We start from the raw sequence: 23,203 nt of genomic DNA on the forward strand, positions 1-23,203 counted from the left end.
GTTTAGGTGTTGCGTTCTCTGAGGTGATTGGCTTGATTATGAAGATTTTTTTGTCATTCTGGACAACACATCATCAGGGCATAATTTAAATAGAAATGAGTTTTTCCTTAAAATTTGTCCATATGCACCAAATCAGTTCATTGTGATGAACTTTTTCTTGATTGTATATATTATCTTTGTGTTTCATTTTGTTTTCGCTAAATGCTTTGTTCGTTTGACCTCTAATTATATGTCCATAATTCTTACATTTACACAATCAGATTTGCAATCATAGTTGTATGAATTGATATAATTGGTAGCGTGTCATGTCCTTTCACTGGTAATCTATGTTTATGTATACATTGGTAAGGAGCGGCGTTCTTTTTGATCAACATAGTGAGCCCAATAGATACTATTTCGTGGATAGTGGTTCACTTATCCTACTTAGCTGTTGTATTTTGTCTCTATAAAATGCAATGAAGTTGTGTTGGGTTGTGAATGAAATGTATCTGAAGGTTGGAAAGATCCATTTCATAACCGTCCTCTGTAAAAATGGCTATCCATACTACTTCGTCAACGATTATCGAGAAAATCGACGTATCATCACAAAACCACCTTAGAAACCGGAAACTAGATTATCCTACCATATGTGTGATTTATTTCAGAAATCCCTGCAAGGGTTTTAAAACCCTTCGAATGACGTCCAAGATGATAATGAAAGCTTCTTGATCAAATAGTTCAGCTCAGAGAACACCATACTACCAAAGATAAGGTGTAACGTATGAATTATTTCATTGATCTGACGTCATTAATCAACAGAGTTTAACGCACGTTAAGTAGTTTCTTAATTGTCATATAATTATAGAATAAGAGATTCAACGTTTGTTAATAATTCAATACATCATTTCCCATTGGCAAATTTGATTAAAACAAGCACGATGAAAGTAGCAGACTAACATGGATTCATCTATATTTCACGGTTGCTCATCAGCTGATTAAAACCTAGAAATTGGCGTACATACTTTACATATTATGATCTCATAAGATGATAAATATGTATATATATATATATAGTTATATCCCAATGAGTAGAAAAATTGTATCTCTGACGTTTCGTGACCTAATGTAGGCCACTTCTTCAGAGTAAATATTTAGAAAACGTCAGAAATACAAATTTTCTACTCATCAGGATATAACAAAAATATACTTATTAACTTTCTATCCAATGCTCAATTTATTTGAAACTATCAAGTGCAACCTTGGCATCGATATCTACAAATATCAATGAAAACTTATGGAGAGTAATAAGTATAGAAGAATTAGATATGTTTATATATTGACGAACAAATCACAAAATAAAATGAATTCACCCTATTCTGTTTGATTCATGTAGTGTCTAGTACTGTGTCAACAGGTCACGAAATTGATTATTATTGCTCAACTTCGTGGATTGGTTGAAGTTAGACATTAACACCGTTGGATGCCGGCCGGCTCAGTGGTCTATCGGTCAAGTGCTCTGGCGCGAGACTGGTAGGTCCTGGGTTGGAATCTGGCGAGGCGGGATCGTGGATGCGCACTGCTGAGGAGTCCCACAATAGGTCGAAACGGCCGTCCAGTGCTTCCAGGTTTCTACGATGGTCTAGCTTCGATTGACACATGCTTTCAAGTATATATAAAATATTCCTACTTTAGTTAAAGTTAATAATTTTCTAGATGGATGGATGGATGCTTTTCCTTCAGTGACATTGTGCATCATGTTTTCTGTATTTTATGAATTATTTCAGGGTAAAATGCCGACCTTGTCTTTTAGTTTGGTCAATACACGATCAATACTTAATTGCTTCAATGAAGAATGGATCAGTTTACATATATTTTGGTCATAGTGGAAAATTGGTCACCATTATTGAAGTAAGTTGACTTTATACATAACGTTGTTTTATGAAATTCTATCATTTATTTGCATTGATACATTTTTTAACCAGATATAAATATCTCTTTGTTGTTTGAAGTAACCGGTCTTTTCTAAATCTCAATAAATCCTGTGATAACCATATAGGGATTAGTTTGACTAATATGGTTTATAAAATACTAGCCTCAATAATTATCAGGCGCCTAACAAAGATCGTGGATGCGCACTGCTGAGGAGTCCCATGATAGGACGAAACGGCCGTCCATTGCTTCCAGGTTTTCGATGGTGGTCTAGCTTCAATTGACTCATGATTTCAACTATGAAAATACTAAATTCTCCACAAAACCCCCTCTGGCCTAACAAAGACTCGTGAATTTCAGACACGAGAAAATCAGTCTGACTTCAGACCTGGTCGTGGCTGTATCGACCACATATTCACCATTCGTCAAGTTTTAGAGCACAGACATGCTTATCGGCGTCCGACAATGATAGTTTTTCTTGACTTGAAAGCAGCATTTGACTCTGTAGACCGAGAGGTTCTGTGGCAGTGTCTGTCATTGACAGGTGCACCTCAGAAGTACATAAACCTTGTGAAGGCTCTTTACTCGAACACTACCAGTCGAGTGAGAGCTTATGGCGAACTGTCATCTGATTTCGCAACCTTAGGTGGTGTCCGACAAGAATGTCCACTGTCTCAATTTCTGTTTTGTTTCATCACAGACCTACTACTGGAAACAACGTTCTCGTCGACTGAATTTTCAGGAATTGATCTCCTACCAGTCAGTCAGCTACAACGTAGGACCAGGCACATATATGCATCGGTCAAAGTTGCCATACCTCGTTAGCACAACAAGATGAACACCGGATTCATAGTAGTTAATTTAGTGGTGGTAGTATATAAAGAAAGGTTGTATAGAAGGATATAGTATAGGAAGGAAGATAATTATGAAGCAATTTTAACCTCAAGGTTTAAGGGAAGATAAAGAGTGTATACACCTACGCCATTGTGATCGATTCTGAGCCATGTCACTCAGAGTCTCCAACCATTGGTTACGATAGTCACGCGGACCCCAACCAGGTAGTCTGCATCTGCCAACATGGCTCAGGCTAGAAGTTAGTGACTTCAAACACTGATGCCATGTTTTGGTTTGGCCGCCCCTAACTCTCTTCCAACCATCCCCAGTACTAGTCAGCATAGCGCGTCGTGGCAATCGGTGTTCAGGCATACGTAACACGTGGCCCATCCATCTCAGTCGATGAAGATTCATGACCTCATTAACTGATTTACCATCATTCCCTAATACCCTGTGTCTAAGCTCACTATTACTTACCCGGTTATCCCAGCAGATACGGGATAACCGGGTAAGTACCAGGGGGTCCACTAATCGACTTAGAATACACAGATGACATAGTCCTGTTTGGTGAAGGCATTGTAGATGACTGACTGAAATCTCAATATATGATCAAGTTTCTCCTCGTTTTTATCTCAGTCATCGATGTAATCCAAGGTTACTCTGTCACTTAAGTAAGTTCCTCACTCTTAGCGGAAGTACTTTCTTTTTTGTATATTGTGGAGAAATTTTCTGAATGTTTCTTATGAGCTATGGTAAAAACTTAATCCACGCTTATCGAGAGTCTTATTATTATTATTATTATTATTAATGGCTTTATTCAATATTATAATCTGATACAATATAGAATTCTCAGCACGAGTTATTTCAACAAGCTTTTTAACAAAAAAACAAACAAAAAAACCCAAGAAAAAAAACAGAAAAAGAAATGAAAAAGGATTAAGAAAAGCTGAGTTTATACAAATTATCAAATTTGAAACATGCTTAAGAAGACAGGTTATTTACTAGGTCAACTCTAACAACCTGTTCGTCACAAAGTAAATTTGCTAAGTAAGGTATTACAGAACTTTTATAGACTTGCTTGCGTGTATGGATTTTAATGTATTTACGTCTCGTTCTACCAGAGGATATACAAGGAGAAAGATATGAATGAAGCGGATGGTTAGTATCTGATAGGATAACACCTGCCAAGAGTTTGCAAGACTTAAGATGTCTATCCACAAGCATATTAACAATGACTTCAAAAGATTCACCACATACCTTGCAAACCGCCTTCAGCATTCTACGCAAAATAGCAAAGTCTTTTCTCAAAAGCCCAGGGAAGAATAATGGAGAACAATACAGAATAATAGGTAATATGCAGGAATTTACAAATTGTAAGAGTAAATGGCGAGTAATCCCAAAAGCATGCAGCCTCTTTATGTAGTATGTCAAACGGTAAACTTTTTTCGTTAAGAGTAAAACATGAGAAGACCAAGAAAGATCAGAGGAAAAAGTAACACCAAGATATTTGACCTTCGACACTATGTTTATTAAGGAGTCTCCAATGGCACAAGCCTTATGGGATCCCAACATAGAGTATAGGTTCTGTCCATGTCTCAAGCTAAAATTAACAGCTTGACATTTAGATGGATTGAATAAGAGACCATTACCAACAGACCACCTTTCAATACGAGATAAACACTCATTCATTTCTATAGGATGTAAGGAGGTAGAAATTGGCATACATACAGTGTGGTCGTCCGCATATTTTACAAAAGTGTTTTCTGTGGAAGATGGCAGATCATGCAAAAAGAAAGAGAAGAGCAGAGGTGAAAGAACAGCTCCTTGTGGCACACCTACAGTAGAGATGTTGAACACTTTCCTTCAAATACAGTGTACTGTTCTCTTCCAGAAAGGTAGGAACGTAGCCAATTGGTTATCCAGCTGTCAGTGTCGATGCGAATCAGCTTGTTAAGTAAGAGGTGTCTTGGAATAGAATCAAAAGCAGAAGTAAAGTCCAGGAAAGCGCATCTAACATACTTCTTACCCTTTTCCAACCCGAACACTATATTGTGATGCAGAACAGCAACGGCATCTAATGTGCTTCTTTTGCATTTGTAAGCAAACTGAAATGGATCACAGTGCTCTTTTATTACAGGTTGAAGTGGTTGTATCAGTAACTTTTCCATTATTTTGAGGAAAGGTGAGGTTATTGCTATGGGTCTAAGTTTCGCATTTTTATCACCAGAAGCTTTTTTTGGTATAGGGATTACCTTTATCTTTCTCCACATTTTCGGTAAGACATTAGTTGAGAAGGATCTGTTAAAGATATTCGTTAATGGATAACATAAAACATCAGCACATTTATTAAAAAGGAGGTTTGGGATACCATCAGGTCCTAAACATTGGGATGAATTCAGAGACTGGAGGCATTTCCGGACATCATTTTCAGTGAAACTGGGGACACAATTATTCTTCAAACCCTTGGATACAGGGAGCATGATGTCAGATGACTGACGAATAAAGGACTTATTTAAGTCACAAACATTTAGCTGGTTATCGCTTCTAGTCTGCCTGTCCCTTGTAATTTCTTTAAAGAGTTTCCACATACTTGGAGAGCTTCTACAAGATAGGAGTTTTTGAGTGAACACAGAGTTGAGACGTCTAATCTCTTGGTTTATTTGATCATTTAACTTACGAACTTCAATAGTGTTTTTCTCCTTGTACATCCTTTCTTTTACCCTCCGTAGTCGTTTTAGTTGTGGAGATGTAAGTCGATCAAAACTTAAAAAGAAGGTTTCGGTAGGACAGCAAATATCAAAACTTAATTTAAGATAACAGGTGATAACATCCGTTATGTTTTCTATTGAGTCATCTGTAAGTACTTATATCAACCTGCACCATTTTTGGTGCCTTCTTGATATTGGTCTGTCTGTAAAAATTTGGGTTTACAACGCTTCTGTCGGTGTGGTCTTTCTGTATGCTTATGAAACCTGACACATCCAAAATAAAGTTGTCCAGTGACCCTCTTTATCTGATCATCCTAAATATTTATGTTATCTCGTGGCAACACTATATTATTAATGCTGAAATTCAGGAATATGCACTTAGAAGCAGTGATGATAAGTCGATTAGTGTCACCATCTTCCGACACCAACTTCAGTGGTTTGGACATGTTTTACAAATGTTATCCTAGTGGCTTCCACATTGTTCTTTAATTATTAATGCTAGGACTGGATAGAAAAAGCGGAAATGCGGTCAGATTATGACATAAATCCGCAGTATTATCGATCCATCACGATTACCCTCGGTTTATTTCCTCATATGTTAGTCTCTTTTTGTATTCTGTATAGGCTGTATTTTATTTTGATACTTAATTGTATCGGTTGTATTGAATATAACGTATATTTTCACTATATCAGATTATTACTTGTTTATATTATCCTTTCTAAGTTAGATTAATAAACTACTTCATTAAAACATTGCCTCCCAATTTTTCTTTTGAAAAATAATTCCTCAAATGTTTTATTTATCCTTGATAGTTCTAATTTTCATTTTTTATTTTTCTAAAAAATTCCAACCAAGGGACATGAAGGTGCTATTCACGCTGTATCACCATCACCCTTTGATGAGAATATTTTAGCTACAGGTGGAGTTGATGGTCGTTTTCAACTGTGGAATATTTCAAATCTTAGACGTTTTCAACAAAACCCACAACATGATGAAGATAATCATCAATCAATAGATAAACCTTTATTATTCCATTATCGATTTCCTCCTGGTGATTTAGACATCATACAAGGATTAGTATGGCGTTTTGATAATCCACCAGATGATCAACCTATATGGTCTGGTGCAAATACAACTACTGTTAGTCGTAGAACTACTCGTGATAATCTACAATTATCTGCATCAGATCCGTCAAATCACATAATTGATTTACTAACTGACAATGCTACTAATATCACTTTTAGTAGTAGTAACAATTATGCTAATAATTCATCATCTCATCGTACATTGACAGAATCTCGTTCTCAGTTGAATCATACCGCTACCAGAACAAGCTCATTGTCTAATACAAAAATGCAAAGGATAACTGCTTGTCGTGTAATACCTACTATTGAAGGTGTTGGTTTCCTTGTGGTTACTAAAAGCGGTGTTATGTCTTTATTCTCTCCGGCAGACGAGTCTACAACGACTGATTCTTCATGTAAATATGATATTCCGGTAAGATTAGATGTTTATATATTGCGTAGTTTTCTAATTATTCACAAAGACAGGGATAAAGCAACAGAGTATACAATAATATCATGTACCATTTGAAATCTTCACTCTTATAATGAAGAATCTGATTACTGAAGTAGTCAATGACTACTAAAATATGTCCGAGATTTAAATTGTTTGCTCTATTACAAATTTATTTTTCTGTATCACCAATTAACCTTCAATAGTTTCTTTTTTGTTTATTAGCCTTAATTATCCTGAAAAATAACAAAATATATTGTATACTATTGACAAGTTAAAAGAGTATAAATAGTTTAATAAGTCAGTCAGTCACAACGTAGAACTTCGTACGTACGTACATCAGTTCGAATTGCCATACCACATTACCACAGAGATGCAGTTGTCGATTCAAATCCCGTAGTGGTAGAAGTAGTGAAAGTAAAAGCATTAATGTAAAAGATTACGGTCTGACGATGTTATTGAGGGAGTATAATACAGTGAAATAAATTTGGAGAACACAAAGAGTGGATGCACCTTCGCCATTACCAACGATTTTGAGCCATGCCATTCAAGGTCTCTAACCATCAGTTGTTATCATCTCGCGAATCCCAACCAGGTAGTCTACACCTACCAACACGGCCCAGTCCAATTGTCAGTGACTTCATGGATTTGTTCCATGTTTTGTTCTGGCCACCGCTAGCTTTCTTCTAACCTACTCCTACACCATGAAACATTGCACGTCGGGGCAGTCGGTGGTCGGGCATACGTAACACGTGTCCTAACTGATGAAGTTTCACTACTTCAACAATCGATTTGCCACCCTTACCTAGTACCCATTTCCTAACAACTGTATTACTTGCCCGGTAGTGCCAGGATGTACGAAAAATGCTTCGAAGACACTTGTGATCGAATACTAGTAACCTACGAATATCCTCTACTCTTATCGGCCATGTTTCACTGCCATAAAGTAGGACGGTACGCTTATTGTTTTTGCATTATACAAGAACGAAAAGTATCCTAGGAAAGAAATATATCTACATAAATAACAGAGTCCTTGATATAAGTCTGTTGTTTATATTCATCAACAATTACAAGACAAATGATAGATACGTAGTCTCAATATGAATAAAACTAATAGAAATGTATTTAGAAGAGGTGTATTGCAAAAAGAATGAATAAAATTTAACAGTGAAAAGTATATATTGATACTACAAAGCTAAGGACTCCATGGAGATAAGAAAGAATGAGGGAATCTGTTACACTGTGACCTATTAGAATTCATGTCACTTATAACGTCTCCAATTATAGGCTACGATTATCTTGTCGATTATAATCTAGAAGTTTGTACCATTTTATATAGCATACAACAACAACAACACCGAATGGCTGTACAAATGAATATTTTATCGTGATTAAATCTCATGTAAACTTTGTACAACCAAGTTCTACGCCAGTAGGCTGCGTATTGTCTCGAAGTAACGTGAATAAGTGACTAGATAATTATACGGAATAAATTTTCTAATCAATTAAATTTACATTTTTCTACTTACTACAAATTATCGTTCAGTGATCGATGTGATCAAGCGAAACCTTAAACACTTTGGGCCCCCAAATGCCTTGGTACGGGCGAGAGTGGGGAGAGTCCGCTCTCTTTCTCGAAATGCTCTCACATGACCATGTGTATATAGCCCCTGACAGGGAAGTCCTACTCACTGTCTTCTCGTGGCGGGGGTGTTCTCTACGAAACTGAGAGGACGAAAAGCGAATGTCCGGCGCTTTAACCGGGTTTGTGGACACGGAAAGTCCACCTAGGGGAGTTGGAGAACCCTGATTCCAAATCAATGGTGTACATACGCTGGCTCTAGTATCCTGAGTGAACAAATGGCGTATGAATCAATCGTTGGTCATCGGCTACCATGGGACTGCATCTCCTCCCGATGCTCCACTGCCTTGTGGATCAGATCTTTAGATCAAAGGCTCGGGGTGTGGTTCCCAAAGAAAACCACCTGCTTCAGTTTGGGCACCCGAACAGTATCACAGCCCTTACACAAATGAAATGAGATTTGTGTGGCGCATATATATCTGGTGCCTCTTTTGTACCAATATTTATGTGTTTAAATGAATAAATTACTATTTACTGTTTCATTTCTGTTAAGTTTGTTGGAATACATACTGAAAATATTCTACAAGATTTTTTTTCTTATTGAAATCAATGATATCTTTACAAGTTATCATTATTACTATTATTATTGTTCCACCTACCTGTCACTTTTTTTCCAGGCATCATCAGTTGATGAACAGTTTCTTCATTGGGAATTGGACACAGCGGAATGGAGAGAAGTTGTACCCGATCCTAGTAATAATAATAATAATAATAATAGTAATTTTAATTCTCACGTACTTCGTATCTATGAAAATACTCTACAGGCGTTAGGAAGTCCACCAGCACAACAGTCAGCTAATTCTTCATCAAACGGTAGAGTTGATTTATCACGGGAAAATTCACAAAACAATCGTCATAGGGAATTAATTAATAATCATAATAGTGACAATGTTAATGATAATTCTGATCGAATCATTCGTTATAGACCTCCTCCAGCTGTACTATATGAAATTATACATGCACCTAGCGGTGTACCATTTCATCGATTACCACCGGGTTATTTGACAAATTTAAGAGGATTCCCATATCCATCTAAACGTCAGTTACAGATACCAGGTCGTAGTCATTTAATACAACCGACAGATTTATTACCATCAGTCACATTAGATGAAGAAAGTAAGTAATTATAATCTTAAAATTTGATTATGATATTCTGTTTATTATGACTAATAGTAGTAGTATTTACAAGTAACTGATAATGGATTTCTTAGAATCATGTTTAATGTGTCGTGTAATCTTTTGTTGTGGTTTTAATGGGATTCAATAATTTAAGAGGTTCTTCTATTAACTAATAATAATGTGAACTACATAGACTCCAGTCAGTCAGTCACTGAACTACATAGACTGGATGATTAACATACTACAAAGCAATTTGGAAGACTCTTCCGGTCTCCCACACTGTCCGGACATTCCATGTACTTATAAAAATTATTGCTCTGGTTGTTAAAAGGTGCATCGGTCTCATGACTTTCGAAGGAACTCGGCTTTCATCATGAGACGTCATAATTATTCCTTCAACTCCCAGGGCAGAGTTTAAATGGTTTGAATATTTTTTTCTGGTTAGCGTTTCTTTTGCGAGTTGGTTTTCTACGGGATGGGGTCACTAACCCCACGCCCAACCCTCCTCCTTTACCGGGGTTGGGACCGGCAGTAGCCCCCGAAGGTGCTACAGGCGGAGTTAACATACTACAAAACTTCAACATTAATAATCCACACACAAATAAGAGAGAGAGAAGTTCAAGATTTATTGAAAGAAACCATTAGAAAATTTTAATTTACATTCAAGTTAATTCATTTATAAATTTATAATTATTAATTACAGAATTCTTCAAACTGGACAATTATATCACTTGAATGCAAAATCACAATAAATTAATTAAATAATACAATGTCCCCAAATGCCCTGGTACGGCACAGAGTGGGGAGAGTCCGCTCTCCCTCTCGAAATACTCTCACATGGCCACACGTATATAGCCTCTACCAGGGAAGTCCTACTCATTGCCTTCTCATGGCGCGGGTGTGTTTACGAAATTGAGAGGACGAAAAGCGAATGTCTGGCGCTTTAACTGGGTTGGTGAACACAGAAAGTTTACCTGATTCCAAACCAATGGTACACATGGGCTAGCTCCAGTATCCTGACGGAACAAATGGCGTATGAATCCATCGTTGGTCACCGAATACCATGGGAATTCATCTCCTCACGATACTCCACTGCCTTGTGGATCAGACCTTCAAGTCAAAGGCTCGGGGTGTGGTTCCCTAAGAAAACCACCTGCTTTAGTTTGGGCACCTGATCAGTATCACAGCCCTCACACAAATCAAATGGGATTTGTGTGGCGCATATATATCTGGTGCCTCTTTTGTACCAATATTTATGTTTAAAATAAAAACAAATTAATACAATGAAAATGTACGAATAGAGGAATACACTAATGAATTGGTTCATGCATTCAATCCTAATCAATAATTGATGTAATTATTGTTAGTTATTAATTAATAACTCACTTGCTAAATACAGGTTTGTATACTTGGCTTTAAACCACCCTTTGAATGTGAAGTCTGGTGATAATACCCAATTGATCGAACGAAAGGATGTGGAGCAGGGTTCGAACCTAAAATTTGTAGATTAAAAGTCGACTACCTTAATCACTGAGCAACTATTTTTATACATATTAAAGCATTAAGAAATGTTTCAAATTCAGTGAAAGTGTAAAAGCTTTTAAAATTGATTGACTTTACCGATAGAAAAGATATTCGTTCCGTATTCGACAACGTCTATCTAACTGAAGCTATTTTTACTGCGTAATTCCTGATCATTTTGGATTGATAAAGTCTACATAACAGATCATTAACCAGAACAGTGCTCTAATATCATTTACAGTACAATAATATTTATAAAATTAGTTTAGCATGTAGTTGATTCTTGTTTATTTTTCTAACCCTTCTTTATTTTATTATTTATTTAGCTGGTGAAGATATTGTTGTGGATGATATACAGTTTTGTTCAAATGTTCCAATCGATTATTGTCCAACACCTCAATTATCTAGTACTCAACCAATTTATGGTAAAAATTATCTTTGGTGTTCACCATGGTTAACTAATAAAACACCATTAATAGAACCTTTGGATACAAATGAATTGAAGTAGGTATTTCTATCTTTCTCTCATCATCATTGCCAATTGTACTTTTATAATCTCATATTTTTTTGTTTGACAAATTTATTAATTTGTGGGTGGTAGTCATTTTTTTACATGTATAGAATCAGGGATTATTGAAATGAGCCTTGTTAATAGATCCAAACTACCCAATTGGAGTCCGTAAAATAACGGCGTTCAGTAAGTAAAAAGATTGGGTGATTAAACCGGAAATCGTTCACAGTGGCGCATATGTACGTTTTTCTTTATCTTAGGTTTCAAACCATATTCACAATGTTGAGTCTTAGTATCGTTGGTAGTAATGTTATTTTAACTCTTGCTATTCATCTAGTCAATTTCACGTCTTTGTACTGTTTTTGAGATATAAAATCCTGGACTATCACGAGAGAGTGCTCATTTTATGTTTAGTTTTTTTGTGTCTTTCACTATTCCTTTTTTTCGATGTAAAATGTTGTGAAAATAATGTTTATCAGTAAAAGTGACTATTCCAAAATTCCTTATTCATATGTTAGATTTGTATTTATGGTAGCTGACTCAAATCTTTCTAATGGTAAACTTCCTTGAATCTTCAAGGAGGCCACCTATAGATCTTGTCTAATGTATATTTAAAATAGCCATATTCGCTAATGTGTTCACATTAAGTTTGAATATCAGCTACTAGAACTTTGATTATCTCAACTTTTTTATTGATTGTATCAGTCATAAACAAGGTAAATCCTGTTTTCAGATGTGTCAGTTAGTCACAACATAGAACCTGTACGCGTGTATATCGGTTCAATTTCCCATAACCCCTTTGGCACAGAGAAATGAGGTTGTCGGGAAAATCTCAGAATATTAGAGGTAGTAGGAAGGATTAGGATTCGAAGATACAACTCGGAAAGAAAATATAAAATAACAAAAGAAAAAGGGCTATTGTAAATTTAGAATATCAGGATTTGTGGGAAGACAGGGAATGGATGCACATGTATCGTTGCAAACGACTTTGATCCATGTCATCCAAAGTCTTTAACCATTGATTTCGATAATCACTCCGACCACAACCAGACAGTCTGTGCCTGTTAACAGGGCTAAGTTCAATAGCCAGTGACTTCATGGACTTATGCCATATTTTGGCTTGGTTGCCTGCTCCTGCATAAGACACCATCACAAGTCGAGGTAAGCGGTGGTCGGGCTTAGGTAACACATGTCCCAACCACCTCAGTTAATGAAGATTCATTACCTCATTAATCGGTTTTGCATTCTTACCTAATACTCATTCCTAACACAGGTCATTGCTTACTCCGTAGTTCCGATATACATGAGCGATGCTTCAAACACACCTATGATCGAATATTAGTAACATACAAATATCCTCTATTCTTAATGTGCATGTTTCGCATCCATAAAACAACGGGGTGAACTGATGCGCAGTAGACTCGTCTTTTGATTGACAAACGGATATCTCGCCTACGCCACAAGTGACACAAGTCGGCAAACGCCAATCGAGCCTTCTAAATCTGTGTCGAGATATGGTCAGACACCAGACCATCAGTACTGATGAGACTCATAAGATGAGTGGAGTGGTCTATGCGTTCGACTACTTCACTTCCCATCATTAATCCAGGTCGTGACGCAAGCTAATCCTGAGGGAACATTTTACATTTAGAAGGAGAGAACCGAATGCCAAACATGCTTGAATGGTTGCTTAAGGTAGTCAAAAGACCATCTTTCTTCGGAGTCTCCACTAAACAGGACCATATCTTCTGTGTATTTTAAGTCAAAAAGTGAATCTTCTGATTGAAAATAAACTCCTAAAAAGTCAGACGAAGAGTGTTTTCTGTAAAACCATGTATATGTCAAGGTTAAATAAAAATGGGAAAAGCGAACAACCCTGACGAACCAATTCCGAACACAGTTCGCCATATACTGAATTGATTGGTAATGTTCGGATCGAGAGCTTTTACAATGCTAATATAATTCTTTGGTACACTTTTCAATGACAGACATTGCCACATAACCTCACGATCAACAAAGTCGAACACCGCCCTAAGGTCAAGGAATACAACTATAGTTGGGCGTCGAAAAGTATGCCTGTGTTCTAAAGCCTTCCAAAGGGTGAATATTTGGTCTATACATTCACATCCAGGTTTGAAGCCAGTCTGTTTTTCTCGGGTTCGCTCTTCATGATACTCTATTTAAAAATTAAAGTACTATTGAGGCTTGTGTTTTGGACACGGTACTAGGTAAACTGATTCCTCTGTGATTGTTGCCATTTATTATAGACTGGGACGATCAGTGATCGAGACCAGTCAAATGGGATTACGTCCAGTTCCCAGATTTTGGCTAAAATCTCAGTTAATATAACTGCAAAGACTACGACACTATCCTTAAGAATCCCGGCGGTTGGTCCATCAAATCCTGCTTGCCCTGAACTCTTCGTTCACCAAGAGACAACTGTTAGAGGCAGGTCGCGCACAGGCTTTTTAGGGGAAGTTAATTATGTGCTTGCTCCGCACTTCAAAAAACCTTACCTTTGGAGATGGAGATTATTAGAGTGAGGTGAGGTATGATATTTTTAGGGTCGACCCATTACGAACCCCTTCTTTCCGTATTTAGAAGGCAGCAGCACTGAAGATGCTGTTTTTCCAAGGGAAAAAACTCACTGCTGTCACACTACTATTCAGTCAGCAATGGGACTTCGCCATCGGGCCTTAAGTTGTTGCTCTTAATTTTATCGTTCTCTAACCTACCTGTCTGACATGGTAGGACCTAAAAGAACATGTGTTCCCGCCAATATAGCTTGATTAAGTCACCACTGTAGGCAAGTCCGACCACCACGTCAATGTTGCACCTGTGGTCAGATTCGTAGGCGGTTAACACTTCCCAATCACCCACTTTTTGGAGGGGTTCTTGTTCGTAAGGTTCTTCAAAAGGAAACGAGTTTATAAGTGATCTTGATGAGCCCGGGGTGTGACCGTAGATCTCAAGGAACAACTACTTGGGGCCAATCATACATGGTCTATTTGTCAATATTTCCTTATGTTTTAGTTCTGTACTTTAAAACCCACACTACCGACAGCAGAATTCGATGGAGTAAGGTCGAGGTGTTTCATTTTTAGTTCTGACCTTTTCTAATCCATTCGTTCTTTGTAGCAAGATCGTTTGAGAGAAGTACCTAACTGTCGTGATATCTCAGTGGGATCGCCCTGGGACCTTAAGTTTATCACTTTTATTCTTACTGCTCTCCAACTAACCGTTGGTGAAGGTGTATGCGTACTTGGTTTCAGATTCGGAACGCACTGTTCTGGTAGTATTAATATCCATCACGCTTCGAGTAATTCAAAGCCAAGTAAACAAATTTGTAATTGATAAGTGCTTACATTCATATTCATTATAGCTGAATCTTTTCATGTTTCTTGTTAATTCGTTACTGAGAATCTAAATTAATTCCTTTCAGTTTAAAGGTCGTTGAACAGCAACAACGTTATGAGGACGAAAGAAACTTTTTTTCTGCTGGTGGTGAACCTGTTGTGTCTTTTGGGGACGAGGTAAGAAACGTTTGTTAAGTATGTGTTATTCATGCTGATGAACTATTTTAAAGCAAAACCGTAAATATTATTTGTTAAAAGTATTGGATGTTACTGTATTCTATTTTTATGCGAAACATTAAGAATGAATGTGTCGACCCCTAATTGTTAATCATTTAGTCAACATTCTTTAAGCATAAATAATAGTTACTATGTGCAGGTTCAAACGAAAAACTCTGCTCGACGTGGGTGACACGGATTTAAATCATTTACGTTCTTGGAGGATCACAATTTTGTCAACCGATTTTTGATATCTGACTATTCTTATGCTGTGTGCTCTAATTCAGCGCTTATCACTTAGTGGTATTATCATGTAGTAGAAATGTTTAGAAGAATGTTCCTTGGGGCATGGGTACTTGGTCTGATATAGATTGTATTTACTGTGTTCTGGATTGTTCATGATTGGTTAGATTTTAATGAAGAGTTTTTACGAACTTAGTTAATTTTGACGTAATATTACGTTTCTACTTATATTCAGCCTTTTAAGATCCTTTATTGTACAACCTAGCTAATCAATCCCATTGCTTAATATTTTTCAGACATTTTGCTTCACTTGAATAGTACCCAAAATTATAACAGGAACGCAATTATATTCTAAATAAACATAGTTGGGAGTGACCATTGCAGTGAGAAAACTGTTAATATTTCTTCTAGCGCTGATTGACTAAGAAATGGGTCAATCAGTGTGCTCCAAAATTATCCTGCGTGGAACATGTATTTATTTAATCTATGACCTTCTAACACAGTCCTTTTATAATTTTCCATACAAAGATCGATTATATGTAGTTTATTTTTACTTTTACATTCGTCATTTAGTGGTATCAACTTAGTCATTTAGACTTCCATTAAAACATTCATATTGTACTACAAGGTTCACACTGAAAAGGACGACCATCTAAGAGGCACATATTAATAAAGTTGAGCATTGAAAGGGGTAATTACATTTATAACGATTTGAAATATATTTTGATTCGCTCTCTCTTATGAAAGTCCTTCCTAAAACAAACAATGTAATGGTGGCACGGCATAGAGGCTTTATCGAGCTTATTGGTGTTGTTTGCTTGAGTATGTTCAAATTTATTTGTGCTCTGAAAAAAGAAAAGTCTAAATGGATTGAAAATTGAACAGTCTGTTTCAGGAGTCCAACAACAGAACTTACAAAGAAAGTATAAGGATGTGGCAGTACGGATCAAACTAGTTGTAGAAGATTACGAAGATAGATCTACACTAGACTACACTAGCATTTAAGATCTATTCAAAATAAAATTCACCGCATACTTCTCAGGCATTTTCAAAACATTCCTCTACATATACATATACATATATGTACTAGATAACATAACTAGGGTAATAAACATAGCAATTAGTTACCAAATTCGATGAATTACAGTACTTACTGAAAGTAAACGCTTCATTAGACCTTTGGGAAACAGAGAGAGACATTTCACATTACTACAAATGTTATTCCCCTTTTCAATGCTCACCTTTATTAATATGTGCCTTCTCGATAGTCGTTCTTATTAAAATGCGACCTTTTTAACCGCTAACTTTTGAATGGATACTGTGCTTCAACCGTTTATTCACATATAAGAAGTTTCAATGGTGTTCAATGATATACAGTATGAAAATGATGTCGTAGGAACTTTTGTTTTGTAACTCAAATCATTGGGTTGAGTTACCATTCATTCATTTCGTTTTCTCTATCTTTCTTTCTGATAGTTTAATAGTTCAAAACATTCAACTGAACAAATAATTATTATGCAACCAGAACGTAATTGTTTCCGTCAATCACAAATATCTTGTCAAAAATCCTCTTCTCTTTCATCATCGTCATCATCATCATCAATGCATTACAATAATGAAAGCAATCATATAACCACTAATCTGTCACCAACTATTATTTTCAAAGAAAATAAAGAAATAGATACATCACTGGTGAAAAATCATTGTTCAAATCAATTAAATAATACATTAGACGAATTGAGTAGTTCCAGTATTGCTGGTCCATCATTTCTTCATACATATTTAAGGAAAACAGGAGTTAGTTGAGCAAAGTCTCTTTTTTTTCGGTTGTTTTCTTTTCTAAATTCATATTTTGTTAATGTGTGTGTTTTATGTTTCATTTATTTATTTATTTCAACACATAAATATTGGTACAAGGAAGCACCAGATACATATGCGCCTCACAAACCAAATGAGATTTGTGTGAGGGCTGTGATACTGACCAGGTGCCCAAACTGAAACAGGTGGTTTTCTTAGGGGGACACACCCGGAGCCATTGACCGAAAGATCTGATCCACATGACAGTGAAGCATCGTAAGAAGATGTAGTCCCATGGTATCCGGTGACCACCAATAGGTTCATACGCCATTTATTCCCTCAAGATACTGGAGCCGATGTGCACCATTGGTTTGTAATCAGGGTTTTCTAACTCCCCTAGGTGGACTCGCCGTGTCCACTGACCCGGTTAAAGCGCCAGGCATTTGCTTTTCGTCCTCTCAATTTCGTGAACAACACCCCCGCCACGAGAGGACAGTGAGTAGGACTTCCCTGACAGAGGCTATATATGCGTGGCGATGTGAGAGCATTTGGAGAGAGAGAGAGCGGACTTTCCCCACTCTCTACAATACCAGGGCATTTGGAGGCTAAGTGTAGTCGAGCCTGCTTATAATCCATTGATTTAATTTGACTTGTTTCACAATTTAGAAAAATGGTTCACTATCCTGCAAGTGTCAGCTTCACCGTTTATACTAAGCACGACAACTATAACTATACGTATAACAAGATGAGATTCTGATTACCTCTTGCTATCTCTAATTAATAATTTGATAGAAGTATTTGTCATTGTATATATTCATGATAATACTTGTATCGTAATTATGTTGTATGAAGTGTTTAATCCTGTCAGTCATAGGTTTATCAAAGAATAACTTTTCAGATCAAGTATCATAATAATGTTATTTGATTGGTTCTAGTTATCAGGAGATCCTGGAGCTAAGGTTTCGGACAGTTAGCAATCGTCAGTGACGCTTATCTGTAATCTTGAGGAAACTGTTACTTCTTAAACACTGACCACCAGTCTTCAATCGGTCAATGCGAAATATCGTATTGACTATTAATTGAGTATAATCGAATTAATTTTCATACAAATCATTTCCTTTACAAATTTAAACAAAACAAGAACGGCAATATCTGCTTAACACAATGAGTTCATTCGCCGTATTTCGTTGTCTTCACTCTTCAGCTACACACATACAAGCTAATAATTTTAATAATTATTTATGATTAATATAGCTTCTGGATGGTATTTCCGGAGTTTTAGTGAGAAGCCTTGACCAGTGGAGTGAATCCATGTCAAGTGTGAGACAGTTATCTACCAACAACAATGAAAGACAATTGCAAATTGTCGTGGATTGATTGAATTTAGACATTATTACTATTGGATGCTGACTCAATTGTCTAGAGTTTAGGTGTTCGCGCGCGAGACCTAAGGTTTTTGGTTCGATTTCCACGTTCAGCATCTTAGATGCGCGCTTCTGCGGCATCCATTAATATTCTGAAACGGCTCTCTGTTTTCAGTGGTGATCCAACTTAGATCGATTCATGATTTCAATGAAATTCAACAATTCCCACAATCCTTTACTAACTATTAATGTAATGTTCAATTTAAAGAAATGAACTGCCAATAACTATTAAATTGTTTGCAATGTAACACAGGCTAAGAATGAGATGGTGGAGAAGATTTGTAGCTCAGGTGGATGATCTTAATGGAGTTTTGTTCAGTCATCTAGAGCAGTGAGCACACTGCAACTTTGTCGATAGAATTCGATCTGCATCAGGAAGCATTTGACACACATGACATTAGTCACGACCCACTTACCCCTCAATTGTAAATACTTTAAATTTTATACAGAGTAGCAGTAGTGTATTTTCATAAGTTTCTCTGCATTATTAGTAGTATGTTGAAGATCTTACGATTAAAAATATCATTTTCTCGTTTGAAAAAATATACTTGGAAATGAAGAAATTTTATCAGATACTACTTCATGAGATGATCATTAGTGATTCATTTATACGTAATTTGGTAATTCCAGATTAAAATAACGAGTACCGAATCAATAATGGTCGTTAGTAATAAATGTCATCTTACACTCATGTTTGCAATTGTCTTAATTTTTTTAAATTTAAACATGACATTACTTCACCTTTCGATGACTATTCTACTTTGATGAATATTGAACAATGTTTTTAGGATGAAGTAAATTCGACTAAGACCCTACGCGTGTCAACTAGATCTGAAACAGTACCTCAAAATAAATCGAATCAAGTCTCAAACTCGATTTTATCTCCGATGGATGAACAAGATGATGCTGATGATCAAGATGATTCTTCTGAAGAATCTGAATGGTCAGCTCATATTGATGTCGATATTGGCTGGTGGAGTCGGCAACGTCGTCGAAGAACTAGACGTCAAGTCAATACAAATGATGTATTAGCTTCTAATGATACTGAACAATTAAGTTCGAACATTTTGAATCGAACAGAGATGGATCTTGATAATGATGAAACAAATGAAGATCTAAGTTCTTTTTATGATGCTGGAGACGCATCTCTCTCTTCTAGTCATACAGACACTAATCAAAATGGACCAAATACTGAAGGAAGAATCCGAAGATCTTTACGTCAACAACGGCGTCTTTTAGTGAAAAGAAGACTTATGCGAGAAGCTAAGAAAGCAGAAGCAAGAGCTGCTCGTGCAGAAATCGAAAAGAAATGCTCTGTTGCTCGTCGATCTAGACGTTTTCTCAATATAACAGGAGATGATTGTAGTAGAATAGATGAAGATTCTACTAGCCGGGATACATGTATACCAGAATCTTCTAATCATAGTCAATCCACAGAAGCAATTACATCTGGTCACATTGATACATCTTCTAGAAGAGAACGTCTTAAACGACGTTTAATTCGTAGTCTTGATTATGCTGTAATGGTAAGCATAACTAGTGATATAATCATTTAAATGATTGTATTTATAAGTTAAAAAAAATCATTTTGTTTTTATGTATTATCTATAAATGTTTATGAATTTCATAGTTGAAAGCGTGAGTCAATTGAAGCTAGACCACCATGGAAAACCTGGAAACACTGGACGGCCGTTTCATCCTATTATGGATGCCAGGTCAGTGGGGTTTGGTTTAAGGGTTCTGGCTCGAGACTGGTAGGTGCTGGGTTCGAATCTCGCGAGTGCGGGTTCGTGGATGCGTACTGTTGAGGAGTCCCATAATAGGACGAAACGACCGTCCAGTGTTTCCAGGTTTTCCATGGTAGTCTAGCTTCAATTGACTCATGCTTTCAACTATGAAAAATACTAAATCTCCACAAAACCCCTTCTGATGTTTATGAATTTGTTTATTTCAGTCAATCACCAATGGTATTCGGGTAATGTTTTAATTGTATCATTCATTTGGCTTATTATCATCATCTTATATATTTAGTCATTAATTGATTCTATTTACTTTGAATTTCTCATTTTGTTTCTTTCATTGTTTTTTTTCTTTTTTTTTCTGTTGTTACGTAATAATCATAATTGTACTCATTGGATAAAAGTCAATATGCATGACCTCATTACATACCCATCATATTCGATAGTTATTCTCATCGAAATTCGATACACTATACTTTTCATACTTTTCTACTTACATTTTTGAACTGATTAAAATGTGTACTCATTTTATATATAGTCGTCTGGGAATCTTCATCATCATTATCATCTTCATCCTTAAAGGCGTAAATCTTTTTAAATGATTGGCTGATTGATTGGTTGATTCATTCATTCATTCATACATTGTGTTTCGTATTTGTTTTGATTCATAGTGTTTTGTAAACTAAGATTGTTGATTTCAGTCGCGGTTTTTCAAACAATAATTGTTTTTTTTTTAATTTTTTTTCCATATAACTAACTGTTTCGCATTGAAAGTATGGATGATTACGATAGAAGACATGAATTGATGTGACGACGTTTGGTGAACGTTGAAAATTTACAATGATTAACGTTAACTAATGATTAAAAAATATCTGGTGAAGATGAATTTTTGACTTAGGCTGATCATTCCACAATCTTCACAAATTCCCCTTTACTGATAATAACAGTTTACTCACTAGGTACTGGCTTCGATGTGCAACACCTCAGAGTTCTAGTGAGATTTTGTAACCAATAGAGTACAACCATGCTGAATTTGAGGCATTTCTCCACGGTAGACAATTCATGGGTGTAGCGAAATATCGTAAATTGATTGAAATTTTACATACAAACTAGTGACTAGAAGCTCAGTAGTCTAATGACTAAACGTTTACTCACGAAATTGGAGGTACTGGGTTCGATTTCCGGATGCAAGATCGTGGATCCGCATCGCTGGGGAAGCTCATTGTAGAACGAAAGAAGTGTTCAGTGCTTCTTGGTTCTCGTTAGATCATCTAGCTAAGATCACATTGTGATTTAAGTTATGAAATTTCTACAGTAGTCATAAATTCTCTCATACTAATTAAAAAATTTATGTTCATGCAACCATTAAAATTTGAATTTGAAATTCACTGCACTTGTAAATGACTTTGTGAAGTCGTAAATCATCAATGAAAATACTCATCATTGTGTTTAGTACCATCAACTAAATAAACTGTTTCGTCAAAAAGTTAATTCAGATTTTGTTTATTATACACTAATCAGATTCTCTCGTTTACCACTTAATCTTAAATTGATATACGTGAATAGCTCAGAGTATATATGTTATCCTTCCTTGACTTTGTAACGTATTCGATCTTTTTTTTGTCAGTAGAAATCATCATTTCATTTACTTGTGTGTGGGCTGTGATACTGCCCGGGTGCCCAAACTGAAACAGGTGGTTTTCTTAGGGGACCACACCCAGAGCCTTTGACCTAAAGGTCTGATCCACAAGGCAGTGGAACATCGTAAGGAGATTCAGTCCCATGGTAGCCGGTGACCAATGATTGATTCATATGCCATTTGTTCTCTCAGGATACTGGAGCCCATGTGCACCATTGGTTTGTAATCAGGGTTTTCTAACTCCCCTAGATGGACTCGCCGTGTCCAACAATTAAAGGACGAAACGCGCGTCCTGCATTCCACTGCTAGCCACTTTCCATCTTTGCTTGCTAAACTATACTTTATCCAATACAATTATAGACCTGTACAGTTAATCGAGTATCAGATAGAAATCAATGATTTGAAAGAAATCATAAATTGAACAGTTAATAAGCTGTTAATTCACATTTGGTAGCTAATCACACATTTACATTTATTAGTTATATATCAGTTTTCTGTCTTTAAATAGTATGCTTAGAATTCTCGTCAAACTTTATTGTATAGCTATTCAGTGTATGTACTAGTATCTAACTGTTATTAGTATTATTATTACTATTTGGTTTGAATAATTTTTTCTGGTTAGCGTGTTTTTTCAGCGAGTTGGTTTTCTACGGGATGGGGTCGCTAACCCCATGCCCAACCCTCCTCCTTTACCCGGGCTTGGGACCGGCAGTATCCCCCGGAGGCGCTACCGGCGGAGTTATTATTACTATTTAGGTCATATATATTAAATCTTTTTCATACATTCAAGGGTTTATTCTTAGTTTTCTTTGATAAGTATAATTTAAACAGTTTATTACGTAACAACTACTATGTATTATTATCTTTTTAACTTTAATGAAAAGTGAGCATTTTCACATGTCCTGCATTCTGATTGAATTCCTTTGTTCAGTTTTCCACATACTCTCTATAACAAAATGACTCAATCAATTATTGATCAACATAGAACTTGGGAAAAGATATGCATCTTTATAATTTCCCCCATACCACA

General features: G+C 36.3%; 1 protein-coding gene across 1 annotated transcript in view; it reads left to right on the forward strand.

Moving 5' to 3' along the window:
* Positions 1–23,203, forward strand: part of Smp_131390 (putative wd-repeat protein) — a 45,668-nt gene that overhangs the window by 7,860 nt on the left and 14,605 nt on the right. The window contains exons 12-18 of the mRNA XM_018798448.1: positions 1,764–1,887; positions 6,307–6,948; positions 9,373–9,724; positions 11,575–11,752; positions 15,202–15,292; positions 17,051–17,371; positions 19,584–20,321. Coding sequence (XP_018653389.1) covers positions 1,764–1,887; positions 6,307–6,948; positions 9,373–9,724; positions 11,575–11,752; positions 15,202–15,292; positions 17,051–17,371; positions 19,584–20,321 — 2,446 coding nt within the window. The remainder of the gene's footprint in view (positions 1–1,763; positions 1,888–6,306; positions 6,949–9,372; positions 9,725–11,574; positions 11,753–15,201; positions 15,293–17,050; positions 17,372–19,583; positions 20,322–23,203) is intronic.

Source organism: Schistosoma mansoni, chromosome 6, assembly GCF_000237925.1.
Source record: "Schistosoma mansoni strain Puerto Rico chromosome 6, complete genome".
NCBI classification, from domain to species: Eukaryota; Metazoa; Platyhelminthes; class Trematoda; order Strigeidida; family Schistosomatidae; genus Schistosoma; species Schistosoma mansoni.